This window comes from Arachis duranensis, chromosome 1, assembly GCF_000817695.3.
Source record: "Arachis duranensis cultivar V14167 chromosome 1, aradu.V14167.gnm2.J7QH, whole genome shotgun sequence".
Lineage (NCBI taxonomy): Eukaryota > Viridiplantae > Streptophyta > Magnoliopsida > Fabales > Fabaceae > Arachis > Arachis duranensis.
Window position 1 is genome coordinate 93,079,482 of NC_029772.3, and position 16,010 is coordinate 93,095,491.

Here is a 16,010-nt window from a genome sequence, read left to right on the forward strand (position 1 = left end):
TCAAAATTGTTTGGATATAAAAAATATCTCTAAAAAAATATGAAAGTTTTTTTGAAAAAAAAAAAAGTAATATTAGGATATTGTTTAAGAGAGTAAAATATTTTTTAATATATTAAATACATATATAAGAACTTAATGAATAATATTTATTCTGTATTTTTACAAAATATTTTATTTTTGGTAGTATTTTCAAGAAGTGTCTTTAACTATAAGATAGAGAAAAAAAATTATAATTTTTTTTATAGTACTATATAATTAGATACGTATATAAAATTATTTTATATAAATAATATATTAAAATTAAATTACAAATAGATAGAAAAAATAACAAATTCTATGATTTTTTTTTCAATTATCAAGTTAATGGGGGAGAGAATTTGGAAAAAATTTGTTTCATAATAAGAAGTGTATGTTTTATTCGCCTCTAAATATTTATTTTTTGTCTCCTATCTACTGATATATAGAACAAATGGTTGCGAGTTTCATTGAGTTGATAAAAAGATTGATTACGTGTCATCATATTATTGAAGAACATGACGCATGAGATAAAGAATTCCAAATATATTTTTTCTTTTATTTTTTGTTATAACTTAATTGTTAAGTACTCAATTTTACCATTTTATGAGATTAGATGCATATTTTTGTATATTTCTTAGTTTGTCATAATAATAAATGTTGAGTAAACTCTTTTTACTGATGAATAATAAATAATATGTTGCGTTTTATTAATAAATACCTTTAATTCTTTTATAATATAAAGTTTAAAAATTTTAAAATAAGAGAAAGTGAATTCATAGAATTTGTATTACAGCATGTTACAACTACTAAGACACGAGAATCATGCTAAAAAATAATATAAAAACCACAAATCTTAATAATCAACCTCCTTCATTGAACTATAGATTTTTAATTTTGATTCCATCTCACAACTTAGTTCTTATTTCACCATTGATAATGTTCAATACAGATTGCAGAATAACGCTGAGATTGCAGCATCACCTTTTTGCATTGGCATTGGTACAACTAAGACATAGAAAAATTATAATGTTTAAATTTACAAACATTAAAGTCTTTATAAATCTAAATATGTAATAAATATAATTATTAACTAAGTTTTTTGAAACAAAATAATAGAACTAACATTGTAAAAAATAAAATAAATATTGTCCAAAATATATACTTAAACATTTTTAAATCTCTAATCAATCAAATATAGAACATAATTTAAATTATAACTTAGATCATGTTCAATTATTATCTTCAAAACAGCCCGCCCACCAAAATATGCGAATTAGGCAACGCGAGTTAGGCGAGCCTTTTAATTATACCGATTTTAAATTTGTAAACTAACCCACCTTTTTTAGCGAGTTATACAAGTTGACTCGATGAATTTCTGTCCATTTATCACCCTAGTTAAAACCCATTTTCAACCAATTATTTGTAAATTACTAATTCCTAGTGTTCTCCTTATCATTCTTTCCTTCCTAGCTTACACCATAAATGGAATATTATATATATTTTCTTTGGTGACTAATATTATTTATATAAAGCTCTTTATGAAGTTTTTTCTTTTTGAATAGAATAAATTGTTTTTCCTTAGAATGTATTTGGTTAAATAAATGAATTAAAGAATACATCCTTCTCATAAACAAAATGTTCCATTGTATGTAACAAGAAAATAATTGAGAAAGGAATAAAATGAAAATAAAATCTACTGTACTCCTTCTTTGATTTATAAATTTTATTGTAGCATTTTTTGCATAATTATTATTTGTTATTTGAAAAAATTGAGAGTGGTATTAACTAGTTAGTGACAAATTTTTGGTTCCAATGTAGTTGTTACATCAAATACCTGTACTAAAGTATATATTCAGCTATAATTAGTTCTTGTAATGTATCTAGACAACAGTCACATTCTTTTGTGCTTTATACTTTATTCTTAGTTGTATGCTAAATTTGTCATTCTCTTTTAATTATGAATAATTCTTTTAGACAGAAAAATAATTAAATATTTAAACATGGTTGTAGTTTGCAAGTGGATGAAGATGGTATGTTTTGCCTGTGCCTTGCAAATTTTCCACCACGCATAGATGACATAGTGGGATCCACCATCAATGGAATAACTGAATAACAATTATTTTAGTTGTCCTTTTAACATCCTAAATTCCTAATCTTAATCTCATATTCTCTGCAGATAATTTTTACATTTTAAAAAGGTCGAAGTCAATTAATAGTAACAACACAAAAATATATTACCTTTTCAAGTAAATCAAATAAAAAAGCTTAGCTAATATGTATTATAAAAATATATATTAAGATTATTATCGTTCAAATTAAAAAAAATTAATTTTAATAAATATATAAAAAATGTAGAATATGTTTAATTTGTGTTTTTATTTTAGTATTTTTTATTTTTAAATTTTTATAAAAAAAACTATAAAATTCTATTTTTTTCCTTTTACTTGTTATTTTAATTATTTTCTATTATCAAATCTTAAACATATAAAACACTAAAGTTAAAAATACAAAGTATACGAATTTCTAAACTATGTATTTTTTTATAATAAATATTTTATTAGTAATTTTAACATACACCGTAAAATTGTACAATCAATATATATTTTTTATTTTATTAATTAAAAATAATTTAAATATATAATTAATTAATAATAATTATATTTTTATATAGATATCAAAAATATTTTTTAATACATTAAAAAATAAATGTTAGAAATGGATAAAAATCTGAACCAAATTATCTTACCAAAAACAAAGAAAATTATGACCCAAAACTAAGCACACACGTGGACAGAAAGACAAATTAAATACAAACAAGAAACAAAGGCTACAGTATAAGTATTCCGCAAATTTTAGTTATTCCAAAATCTCAAAATTAATGAAAATCTAAAAACGAATGCCAGCTCATCGCAAAATTTAGAAAGTAATTAATTAGTGTTACCCTGGTTGAAAACCCCGCAAGTCAAGGCGAGAATGAATCCAAATCTAGCCAAAGTTATGACTCCTGATAGGTACAATAATTTATTACACTGTTAATAAGCACATTGACTTATCACAGGGTGCATAAGTAGTATGACTTATCCAACAACTTATAATAGGAAGTAAGGAAGGCGATGATTCCATCTCATCTCGTTCTCGCTAACGCTATTTAAACTGTCTGATACCTTTATTTCGTCGCTTCACACATTTGTTCTTTCTCTCTCTCTCTCTCTCTTCTTCTCATTTCTCTCTCATCGTTTTCTCTTTCTTCTTGAAATCCCTAGCCCCCTTTTTTCTCCTCTTGTTATAAATACTCAACAACAAGAGGAGTTCTAACACAGGAAAAGCTAGAGAGAGAAAGTAGAGCGAGAAAATACTGAAAACCCTCCCTCGCCATTCTCGTTCTGCTCCAACACCTCTCGATCTGCGCAAGGAATCTGTCAAGGTGCGAGCTCCTTCACCTTTCTTATCTTTAATTTTTGTTTTTTTTTTGGTTTTGGTTTTGGTTTTTCCCTTTCAGTAAACCTCCCTACGTTTTTTTTTTCTTTACTGCTCCATGTGATTATGATTGTGATTGTGATGTTGATTGCGATGTAATTGTGTATATATACATCTGCACGTTGATGAATAATTTGCGTGTTTTGTTATTTTTGGTTGTTCGCCGCTCAATTCGGTGTTTTGATGCTCAGGTGGTGTTGATCTATTCGGTTCTAGATCTTTGAGGCGGGTTCTGTTTTCTTTTTAAGCTTTATTGGGGACGCCGCCATGTCTTCGCTCAGCAGAGAACTGGTCTTTCTTATACTTCAGTTTCTTGATGAAGAGAAATTCAAGGAAACTGTGCACAAGTATGATAATTTCATAAAAAATATATTTTTTTCTTCTGTCGTTTTGTAATTTAATAATTTATTTATTTTTTATTTTTTTATTTTTTACGTTTTTTATTTCAATGTTGGGGACGTCCAGGCTGGAGCAAGAATCAACATTTTTCTTCAATATGAGGTATTTCGAGGATATGGTGACAAATGGGGAGTGGGATGAGGTGGAAAAGTACTTGTCTGGTTTTACGAAGGTGGATGACAATAGATACTCGATGAAGATCTTCTTTGAGATAAGGAAGCAGAAGTATCTAGAAGCATTGGACAAGTAGGTTACTGTTTTTAGATAATTTGCTTTGCCATATACTTTTTCTTCTATTGCTTAGAATTAATATGAACAAACGATGCAGGCAAGATCGAGCTAAAGCAGTGGATATCTTAGTGAAGGACTTGAAAGTGTTTGCAGCATTTAATGAGGAGCTTTTTAAGGAAATCACACAGTTGTTGACTTTGGATAATTTCAGGTTGGGACAATTTTCTTGGAATTTTGTCTTGATGCCGGGTTGATCTATTTATCCTTTTCTGGCTTATACAGTGTAATTTTTTTAATATGAAATTTGCAGACACAATGAGCAGCTATCTAAGTATGGGGATACAAAGTCTGCTAGAGGAATAATGCTTGCTGAACTAAAGAAATTAATAGAAGCTAACCCTGTTTTTCGCGATAAGCTTCAGTTTCCTACCTTGAAGAACTCCAGATTAAGGACTCTAATTAATCAGAGGTTCATAACAGTACCTTGCCACATTGAATATAATGCCTATTCAGTCCCTGATATGTTTGATGGCACTCACATTTTTATTTATTTGTTGACTTGCAGTTTAAATTGGCAGCACCAACTTTGTAAGACTCCAAGAACTAACCCCGACATAAAGACCCTTTTTGTAGATCACAGTTGTGGGCAACAAAATGGCGCACGGGCTCCATCCCCTGTCACCAATCCCTTAATGGGTGCTGTACCAAAGGCAGGAGGTTTCCCACCACTTAGTGCTCATGGTGTAAGTAAACACCAGATATAATTAACCCATCTCCGGTTCCACATCCTTCAGCATCTGCTGGACCCATAGGTTTGGCTTCAGCTAATAATGCAGGTACATGAAAAATTTCCCGTTTTATGATTCAGCGTTTCTGCTAATGCACACACTGAATTTACATAACTTATATGCGTGCCATGTATGACTATTAGAAATCATCAGTATGATCACCTATGATGGAAAACACATGCACTTAGCACTAGCAACTTTAAGGATATAAAGCTGAGAAGGCATGAATTTGATAGAAATATTGCTGTAGTTAGCATGTGAGTTGTGGCATTCAATGAAGTTGGGTTGCAGAATTCATATTTAAGCAAACTGATTTTCTTTTGCCCTTTGGGATTTTGGAATTTGGTAATTGTAGCAGCCATTCTAAAGCGCCCCAGGACTCCTCCTACCAATAACCCTACTATGGACTATCAAACTGCCGATTCCGATCATGTAATGAAGAGAACAAGGCCTTTCGGCATCTCAGATGAAGTACAATCTTGCCTCCCATCTGTTTCTTTTGTCTTATTTTTTAATTTAAAGTAACAGTTTGTATCTTGTTTATGATTCCTCATATATATAGGGCAGCCTAATGCACAAGCATCCTGAAGTATTAACACATGAAGCAGTTGGAGTATTTAGCAATTCAAATTTCCTGTTTGCAATGGACTAAAAAAAAATTATTTGGCACAACTGGCACTATGAACTTAAAAAGTACCATGAACATTGTATGCTGCTATGATTATGCTGATCAGTTCTGATGATTTTTCTTTAATTATTGAATTGTGTTTGGACTATTAAATGATCAATTCAGCATTTCTTAACAGTCCCCTTAAACTTGTGTTCCATAGACTCTTTTTCAGAAAAGATATTGTTTATATTGATTTTCTTGTTTACAGAATTGAAGACACTTTTGGTGAACCTTTATGATTGATTGTATGGGAAATGAGAGCATAATGGAAGAAGTGTGTTTTACTGCACACCATTAAAAATTGTTTTTACAAATTATTAAGTTGCATTTGTGTATACCCTAATTGGTGCAGTGGCGATTCTTATAATTGATACTTGATTGGACTAGTGTGTGTGTTGTATTTGTGTTCTTTCCATATTGGCAGAATAGATAATTTGTATTTTTCAGCGATTGCTTCCCCTCACATCTCAAAATGTAACATGTATTGGATGACCAGGATTCATTATGTATAACGGGCCTCACTTATGTGTATATATATTTTAGCAGGTGAACAATCTTCCTGTAAATTTACTTCCTGTTGCATACTCTAGTCAGAGCCATGGTCAGAGCTCCTATTCCTCTGATGACTTGCCCAAGACTGTTGTGATGACCCTCAGCCAAGGTTCAACTGTGAAAAGCATGGATTTTCATCCTCTTCAGCAAATTCTACTTCTTGGTAAGCATCCTTTGACCTTTGATCTGCATGCAATAGTTTTTTAAGTGTTTGATGTTGTTTTTGTCTTTATATATATATTGGCTAATTTGTCTGTTATTTTTCTCATCTGTTGATGGTTAGTGGGAACAAATATGGGCGATATCATGGTGTGGGATATTGGGAGCCGTGACAGGATTGCTCATAGAAATTTTAAAGTATGGGAACTTGGATCATGCTCCGTGGCACTACAGGTGTGGTCCTTAAAATTAAACTAATGATTGATGATGCTGTATAATTTTTTATTGTTTTCACGACAAACTTGTCACTGGTTAATTACTAATTCCCTGATTATTTTTATAGGCATCTCTTTCCAATGATTACTCAGCATCAGTTAACCGCGTGGTGTGGAGTCCTGATGGAACACTTTGCAGTATGCTTTAGTGAATTTTTCTTTCTATATTTCTATCTCTCTTGTCCACTGAATGAGTCGATTTGATTTTTGCACAAATTTGCATGGAGCCAAAGTTTGATTTTTACCTATTGATACATCAGGTGTTGCTTATTCGAAACATATTGTGCACATATATTCCTATCATGGTGGGGATGATCTGAGGAACCACCTAGAGGTTTGTTCATTTTTATAAGAGTTTGTCTATTAGATTTGTTTTTATTTCTGTTTATCCACTGACTATACATTGAAAGCAGTCAGAGCACAAGATTCATATCTTATCTGCTTAATCTATGCTGATTTCATCATTTTTTCATGGCTCAGATTGAAGCTCATTCTGGGAGTGTCAATGATCTTGCTTTTTCTTATCCAAACAAGCAGCTTTGTGTAGTAACATGTGGAGAGGATAGGGTCATCAAGGTTGGTTTTTTTTATAGTGTGTATTGTTGGGTGATAGATCTCAATTTTTTCTTTTGTTTTATTTTATTTTATTTTAATGGTTCAAGATTTGCAGGTATGGGATGCAGTTACTGGTGGAAAGCAGTATACTTTTGAGGGTCATGAGGCACCTGTATATTCTGTATGCCCTCACCACAAAGAAAATATTCAGGTAAAAATTTTCAATGTTTGTTTGTGCATGTTTTGCATATCATTCCCTTGTGTTCTTTTAAATGTCTAATTACGTTCTGATGTGGCTCTACAGTTCATATTCTCTACTGCAACTGATGGAAAAATAAAGGCATGGTTGTATGATAACATGGGTTCCAGAGTTGATTATGATGCGCCTGGCCATTCATCTACTACAATGGCATATAGTGCTGACGGAACAAGGTTCTAACTGTTTTGCTTATTTTATATCTTCCTTTTCTGGGTGATACATGATCATGTGGTTTAAAGATTTACTTATTATCTTTGCATGGTTCATAGATTGTTCTCATGTGGCACAAACAAAGAAGGGGAATCTTCTTTAGTGGAATGGAATGAAAGTGAGGGAGCTGTGAAGCGCACTTATCACGGTCTGGGGAAGAGATCTGTAGGTGTAGTGCAATTTGATACCACTAAGAATCGATTCCTAGCTGCTGGTGATGAGTTTATGATCAAATTCTGGGACATGGATAATATAAACTTGTTGACGAGTGCTGATGCAGATGGTGGCTTACCGGTAACTTTGAGACTGCCATTGTCTTTGTTTACTTTATTTTAAATTTTGTTGTTTGTTTGATTTTTTTTTGGGTTTGTTATAACTTTCTTTTGTGGTAATTTATGTCTGAAACCCGCAGGCTTCCCCCTGTATTAGATTTAACAAGGATGGAATATTGTTGGCTGTCTCCACAACTGATAATGGAGTTAAAATTTTAGCAAATGCTGAAGGAATTAGGCTGCTTCGGACAGTGGAGAATCGTCCATTTGATGCTTCCAGAGTTGCTTCTGCCACTGTTGTTAAGGTAAGTGATTCAAATTCAGCTAATGTATTGCAAGTGCACATTCTGAATCCTTCATATTTATTTAGGCACCTAGTATGGGCGCTTTCCCTTCTACCAATGTAACGGTTGGAACAAGCCTTGCTGATAGAGCTCCTCCTGTAGCAGCCATGGTTGGGATTGTGAGTTATTTCTACTCTCAGTAAATTGATGCAGATTGTGTTTTTGTTGTGACAGTTAGTTGCTTTTCTTTTGCCCCTGTAGAATAACGATGCTCGAAGTTTAGCTGATGTCAAACCCAGGATTGCTGATGAAGCTGTGGATAAATCTAGGATATGGAAGATGACAGAAATCAATGAACCATCACAGTGTCGCTCTTTGAAACTTCCTGATAGTTTAGGGTCAATGAGGGTATGACCTCGTGCTAAAATTGTATATGTTCATTACATTTTGGCAACTGAAGTGGATGGATAAACTTGTAATTATTTATTATTATTATTATTATTATTATTATTATTATTATTATTATTATGTACTTTGCGAAATCAAGCATGTTGACATGACATTGCTTATGTGAATTCTTTTAGGTGCATGCAATTTGCATGAAGTTTTTTAGATGGTTTCAAGTAGTAAGACATTTTAAATTGTGTTTCAGGTAGCTAGGTTAATTTATACAAATCAAGGGGTTGCTATTTTGGCTTTGGCAGCCAATGGTGTTCACAAGCTTTGGAAATGGCAGAGAAATGATCGGAACAGCTCAGGGAAGGTAACAAAGCACCTGTAATATGTGTTGTTTATACATTTTAACATGTTCTTGTTCATTGGATTGTTAGTCTAAAAAATTTCCTGTGTAGGCCACTGCAAGTATTCAACCACAACTATGGCAACCAAATAGTGGAATACTGATGACCAATGATATCAGTGATACTAACCCAGAGGATGCTGTGTCATGCTTTGCACTGTCAAAGAATGACTCGTATGTTATGTCAGCTTCAGGGGGGAAAATTTCCCTGTTCAATATGATGACTTTCAAGGCATGTGGCTTTCTTTTTGAATGTTTTCTATTTTAATGTATCTTTTAATGTATGCTCTAAATTAAGCAGTTTTGAAAGTTCTATTAATTTTTATTTTGTTGAACAAGCTTTCTTTTACTGGTTAATTGTTTCTGATTTTTCAAAGGAGGGGACAATAAACTAGCGAGCTTAAATAGATATAGCATGAAATTAATAGGACCCTGTGTTGATGGAGTCCTCCTTTCAAGTATAAAAGTACTGCAGTTATCAGTGGCTTGCACCTGGTTCACTTGAGGCCTTGTGTAGACTGCTTTCCTTTTATGCTCATTGCAGTTATACATTGAGATTAAACATCAATTTCTGTGAATCTTAACTGCAGACAATGACTACTTTCATGCCACCACCACCGGCTGCTACATTTCTTGCATTTCATCCTCAAGACAACAATATCATTGCTATTGGCATGGACGATTCTACAATACAAATTTACAATGTTAGGGTTGATGAGGTATTATGTCTATGCAAGGCCTAAAGCTTATAGTTGAATTGTGTAGATTGTTAGTTAACTTTTGCTACTTTTCTCTTATTATATCCCATGCCAAAAGGCATTGGTTGAGTGTCACAAGTTGGTTTTTGAAGTTTTTGACATTGGCCTCTCTTTTGATGTTTCCACCAAAGGTCAAAACCAAGCTGAAAGGTCATCAGAAGAGGATTACTGGACTTGCTTTTTCTCATGTTCTAAATGTGCTTGTATCATCTGGAGCTGACTCTCAGGTAAGGAAAATTTATATGGAACTATCGTGCTGAGTGGAGTGTTTCTTGATTTGATAAATGCTCAACTGGTTTCCTTATGTCCAACAGTTATGCGTTTGGAGTACGGATGGATGGGAAAAGCAAGCAAGTAAATTCCTGCAAATGCCTAATGGACGCGCACCAGCACCTCTAGCAGATACCCGAGTTCAATTCCATCTAGACCAGACCCATTTAATAGCTGTTCACGAAACTCAAATAGCCATATATGAGGCACCGAAGTTAGAATGCCTTAAGCAGGTAGGCTACTGCCTAGTTATATCTAAACACAATTATTGGTTTATGCATTTCTTTGCTTTGGTCTTGACTCTCTAACTTGATATTCTGGTTTTTCCGTTTTATATGATTAGTGGGTTCCGCGAGAAGCTAGTGGTCCAATCACACACGCAACCTATTCATGTGATAGTCAATCAATATTTGTAAGCTTTGAGGATGGAAGTGTTGGTGTTCTTACTGCCTCAACACTCAGATTAAGATGTAGAATAAATCCAACTGCTTATCTCCTTCCCAACCCAAGGTACCTTTCCTTTATCAATTTAGGAAAAGATCTATCATTGCAATATCCTTTTCTCTTGTTATATACAATAATTAACAAAATTTTTGACAGCTTGAGAGCACATCCTCTTGTGATTGCTGCACACCCGTCAGAACCCAATCAATTTGCATTAGGACTCAGTGATGGTGGAGTACATGTACTTGAACCGCTAGAGTCGGAAGGAAGATGGGGTTCTCCACCTCCTACTGAGAATGGTGCTGGGCCTAGCACTGCTTCAGGTAACACTATTTCAGAGCAACCACAAAGGTGACAAATGTATTATGAAGTACTTTCACCAAGGACTTGAGTGTATGTATTCATTTCGGTTGCATATGATCCCGCCCCCTGTTGCGTTTACTTGGCTTGCAAGGGGAAGCTGCGGAACTTAGGTGTTCATAATTTGTAGGAGGATAAATCAACAATGAATCAAATTACTCACCTTGTTAATGGCTCCTTAGTCAATTTCTGCTCCATGGGTCTATCAGAGCATGTTCATTCGTCCAGGATTATTACCCATTAAGTTTATGGTCTAATTCGGCTGGGGCGTTGCCGATGGATGTTACCTCCAGCTAAATGTAGCAACTATATCAGTTGTGTTTATTTATCTTTACCTTCGATGCAAAGGATTCTTTTCTCAATATTTGGTGATTTGCGTTAAATGTTTTCAGAAGAAGTCAGACGTCGGCGATTGATTTCTTTGAAAATTTGTTAGATTTGCCGGTTGATACAAAAAATATCAAAATTCGCTAAAATGGATACTTGGTCCATGGCAAAATTTGGACATCTGTGGTTTTATAATATTCCTCTTTAATGATATCATATTTATCTTATATGCTCTCGCCCCTTGTCTCCTCCACTTCAATACTATTCTTCCTTGTACTGAACACACTGGTGGAAGTGGGAAGGATTACGGGAGTGGTCCAGAATTATGGACACAGAAGGGTTTATGTGTGGGAGAGATGCCAGATTGGGTTACTAAAGTAGCCCAGATCTTGATTATATTACTGGCTCAATTATGAATGTGGAAAGGAGTTGCGAACATAACAAGAAAGGTTTCATAAATATTTATTTTATTGCTAATGATGTCAACAGATCATTCTTTGTCCAATTTGTGGTTTGAAACTTAAGAAGACATGTAAATTTGGATTTTTGGGATCTAAAATGTATATACACACACACGTCACGACCCGACACTTGCATATACTTTAATTTCTACACAAATTTGGGACATTAAAGAAATATATTCATGCAGAGAAAACGTGTGATTGTTTCTTTGCAATGCTCGGCAGCCAAGTCAATATGACTATATCATCACAAAAAGTTGAATCTACCTTTATATGACTATATCATCGATTTACAGTATTAAACAAGTATCAGTGGCTGGTGGCGCTTAGCGATCCTTAGACAGTGCCAACTCCCTCGTGAAAACTTCAGTGTGTTAATGTTGCAACGGTTGTTTATTTGTTATGGTTGGTGGTGACAACTAACAACTAGTTTCGCCTTCGACCAGACTTCCTGTTTCTCTTACTGTTGCCGGGAGTAGATTGCTCATAAGCCACTGGTAACACTGTTCCGTCCTTGATTCCATTTGAATCTGTCATCTTATCAATTGTTTTTTGTGCTTGCACAAAAATCTTGACATCCCTAATCTGTGTGTCATATCATTTAACCCATCACATAACGATCAACTTGGGAAACTTGTACAGAATGAGAAGAAATTATTGAGAGTCTTTAGCAATACCTGTTCCTCCATATCAGTTATCTTTTGGTTCATGAATTTTACTAATGCGGCTTCCCTACAGGATCACATATTCAGACATAAGCTCAAGATTTAAGCAAAGTAAATGAAATATGTAATCAACATCCACTCAAACGATAAACATAGTGGTTAGGTAAGCAAATGGTATTTAACTCCTAACTACTTGACAGCTCAAATTTTGCAGACAACATGAAGTAAATATGTTTGTCTGCAGCCTTCCACTGCAAATAAAAACTATACCAACTACAATATTGTCATAATTACTTGAGTACTTGTAGTAGTTCAAATTTAAACTAACCAGGAAAAAAAATGAAGAAAACTGCATTTACCTCTCTTCAGCTTCTTTAATTTTGTTTCGCCACAGCTGTTGATTTTGTATGAGCTTCTTATTCTCCTATGAGCAGAAAGAACTGGCTAAATGAGAGTTGAAGGAAAAATAATGAAAATGCAGGAGAAAACAGGAAAGCTCACCTCAGCAACACCATTTCTCTCTTCTGTACACTTTTCCAGTTTATCTTGGATGTCCTGCAATCCAGAAGTTACAGCTTTCTCCACTGCTTCAGAGACAGAACTGTCCACTTTGCTTTTTGCCTCTGCCAGCAAAGATTCATAATACTACAACAACAACGGCACAAAGAGAATCCGAGTTCAGACACACATCAACAGCAATATTATTGCATCAGAAGATCATCACATGGAGGGAATCATTATTTAGCTTTAGCTATAATCCTAAAGCATTTATGACAAACCAAAGCATGCAGGTTCAGTACTCCTAAATTCTAACCACTCCTGTAATTATAATACTTCTAATGACATGTCAGGAACAAGTTGTTTCCAGTCAACCTTGATGACATAATATAGTCTATAGTTCCATACATCCAAAGCAGAGACTGTTTTCCATAGTTATTAAAATATCCCAGAGAATGAGTTTCAGGAGCATCAGTGTCAACTTACTTGTCTTTGAGTTTCCAGCTGAGATGTTAGAAGACGGTTGTATTCATCCAAAATCTGTTTTTGAAAAATAACAATGAATCACTAACCATGTATTGAAATGGGAAATATACTCAGAAACAGTCGTGCTAATATAATAACAATGAAAACTTAATGTTGTTAGAAAATTAAAATGCTATCCTATCAAATGATGATGTGGAACTATGTCTACAAGACAGTATATCTATTAAATGTAAAGCGGTTCATGCAAGCAGGCCAGTGATAATTAATCACAGCGAGCAAGATTATATCAGACCCAGATATGCATATGTTTCTATTTCAGGCTATCTGTCCAAGTTAGCTTCAGCATAAACACAGACACTTAGGAGTTTATATAGAACAAACATACTGCCTCAACTTTGCTGTTGTAGAGGGCTCCATCAATTTCTAGATCATCATGACATTCACACTCATCACAGTCTCCATTCTGTAGAATACAGCGGTAATTCATTCCCTCGAACTTGCCATCAACTTTGGATTGATTCTGGTTCAGCCGATGGACGTAACTGTCACCTACATAATCCCATATTTGCTGTGTCTTGAAATCAAGAGAATAACAGTGCTGGGTGTCTTTCCAATGCTGGATAGCATGTCCTTCCTTATATCTAGAGGAGGGAGATAAAGGGAAAAAAAATTATACCAAAATCTTTCCACAATATGAATTAATTGGGGCTTCTGTACACAACTTATCACTGAAAATTGAACACTTCAAATGATTATGTTACCTTCCACATCCAACAAACCCGCAAATCATACAAACCCAGGAATCATCTAACGTTCCACAAACAAAACAACTTGGCTTCTCATCTTGCTGTTGACAGAATCGACAGACCTAAAATATGATCATAATCCCTTCAGAATAATTATCAGGCAACATTATAATCCTTTCATATCACTTGCAATAAAACCAGAAACAGCTGTTGGTACCAGAAATTCCCGCATAATAATAATAAATAAAACACAGAACAATCAAACTGCAAAAGTAGTGTTGAAAATTTATGTTCATATGAGGTCACTCTATTTCTAAAATCATACACGCCGAGATGTAGCAGGCATACAGTAAGCTGCTTCCTTCCTGAGATTTTTCAGAAAGTAACATTTTGTGACAATAGAATTGCCTAAACCAGCCAAAATAAGAACTTCAATACAAATTGGAAACAAGAATCGAAGGAATGAAAAACCTGCTTACCTGGCAAGACAAGTACGTCCACTTTGAAACACAAGGGCATTGAAAGGAGTGATCGCAAAGTGTAGTGAGTATTCCACTTCTATCCGGGTCCAATCTCTCTATCATTCAAAGAGCAAACCAGAACACACAAATCATAAACATCACAAGATTATTTCCATCCTCTAAAAAAATAATGAATGAAGCAAAACACACAAAGCCACAGCAAAAGCAAATGCAGCCTACCGAGGCAAACTGGACAAGTTGGTATTTCAGTACATCCATCAGGAGGAGTCCCAGCAATATCTGCACATTCTGAGTACTCCACAGAAACCAAAAACAGGATATGGCACACCTCTGCCTAAATTTTAATCATCATTTGCAAAAGAAAGAGAAAAGATAAGCAAACTAAGGTAATTCACTGGAAGATTGGTATACATATTAAGTGAATGAACCAAATTTCATAAACAAGACATTAACCTCTCCAGGAGAAAAAGTCTTGCCATTGAAATTGGTATAAAACGCATCAGCTGCACGCTGATCCTGAAGTTCAATCAGCACACTGTAGCGATCTTCCATTCCATCATTCCTACACATGTCAAATCACGATTTTGGGATTTCAACGAAAGAAATATGCAAAGAAAGCAACAAACGTTTGCGGAACCAAGAAGTAGAAACGGTACCTGATGAAGAGGAGGCGGTGGAGATGGTGGAGGTGGGGTCCGCACCAGCGAATGAGGTCATCGAAGGAGAGGTAATTGGGAACGGCGAGAATGAAGACAAGGGAAGAGCGAGAGCTAGGGCTTGGGATCGAGGAGTGAGAGGAGCTCCGGAACAAGTGGAGAACCCCTCTTCGCTCCCTGAATTTAGGGCTCGAATCTTCATCGTTTTCGGAGAAGATGGATTCAGGGTCCAGAGGCTGCTCCGAGTCGACCGAGTGAACTCGGAGGAAGAACATGGCGCCGATTCTGAGAGGAAGAACTCAACAAGAACAAGAACGAGTCTCTGCTTCTCACTTCTCAGGGGTGCGATGTGGCGCAATTGTGAAATTCGTAAATGTAAGGGTCGAAAAACTAAATATAAATTAAATTCTCCCCGAGAGATTAGAAAGTCAGGGGCAATTGTGTAATCTAATATACATGTGACGTTGGTTTCATTAGATTTCGCAAATTAGATGAGGATAAATAGGCAAAGCTTTAAACTTTCCACTTCGAGTATGTGAGACTTCTTTTTGCTGTTAATTGCGAGTGATTCATGACTAGGTCTGTATCATTTCTTAATTAATTTTCCTTTTAAACAAAAAGAAAGCAAAGTGTGACGTCAGCGTGTCTGGTTTAAGACTTAAGACGACGACGTTCTGCGCCAACCAATTAAGCAAAGCATGCTTAACATTACTAATTTCAAATACTAATTAAATATCTAATATAAAAAAAAATCTAAACTCAAATCGGATTCTCCGTTCATTACGCGGTTTCGCAATCTCTGCTTTGTCTTAACCTTTTCTCTTTTCTCTCTTTACTCCAATAAACTTAACGCCATAGAACTCATCACAGACACAAAGAGACTCTCTCTCTCTCTCTCTCGCGCTCTCT

At 34.6% G+C, this 16,010-nt stretch overlaps 2 protein-coding genes across 2 annotated transcripts; one reads left to right on the forward strand and one right to left on the reverse strand.

Annotated features, from left to right (window-relative positions):
* The first annotated feature begins 3,209 nt into the window (after positions 1–3,209).
* LOC107461712 (topless-related protein 4-like) lies at positions 3,210–11,005 on the forward strand. Its single transcript, XM_016080258.3, is given in 26 exon segments — positions 3,210–3,442; positions 3,687–3,842; positions 3,961–4,140; positions 4,223–4,336; positions 4,436–4,594; positions 4,691–4,884; positions 4,887–4,961; positions 5,269–5,384; positions 6,130–6,298; positions 6,419–6,528; positions 6,638–6,707; positions 6,830–6,903; positions 7,050–7,145; positions 7,240–7,335; positions 7,429–7,556; positions 7,653–7,887; positions 8,006–8,170; positions 8,236–8,328; positions 8,411–8,557; positions 8,802–8,912; positions 9,001–9,180; positions 9,539–9,667; positions 9,838–9,933; positions 10,021–10,209; positions 10,320–10,486; positions 10,577–11,005. Coding segments are annotated over 25 exon segments (3,372 nt in total). The 5' UTR covers positions 3,210–3,442; positions 3,687–3,762; the 3' UTR covers positions 10,776–11,005.
* Positions 11,006–11,063: 58 nt separating this feature from the next.
* LOC107461702 (BRAP2 RING ZnF UBP domain-containing protein 1) lies at positions 11,064–15,585 on the reverse strand. The gene is made up of 11 exons (XM_016080246.3): positions 15,102–15,585; positions 14,899–15,007; positions 14,665–14,779; positions 14,443–14,540; positions 13,979–14,085; positions 13,603–13,858; positions 13,218–13,271; positions 12,735–12,878; positions 12,593–12,657; positions 12,246–12,300; positions 11,064–12,153 (listed from the first exon to the last, which is right to left on the reverse strand). Exons 1-11 carry the CDS (start codon positions 15,374–15,376, stop codon positions 11,995–11,997), a joined length of 1,437 nt encoding a protein of 478 aa, XP_015935732.1. The 5' UTR covers positions 15,377–15,585; the 3' UTR covers positions 11,064–11,994.
* Positions 15,586–16,010: the final 425 nt, after the last annotated feature.

What these genes read in the sequence shown, in the direction of transcription:
- LOC107461702 (XM_016080246.3), bottom strand. Translation starts at nt 15,376, where the DNA reads ATGTTCTTCCTCCGAGTTCACTCGGTCGACTCGGAGCAGCCTCTGGAC. An exon ending in AGACTTTTTCTCCTGGAGAG is followed by an intron (nt 14,780 to 14,898) that starts GTTAATGTCTTG and finishes ATTAAAATTTAG; the next exon opens with GCAGAGGTGTGCCATATCCT. An exon ending in AGCTGGAAACTCAAAGACAA is followed by an intron (nt 12,879 to 13,217) that starts GTAAGTTGACAC and finishes TTGTTGTTGTAG; the next exon opens with TATTATGAATCTTTGCTGGC.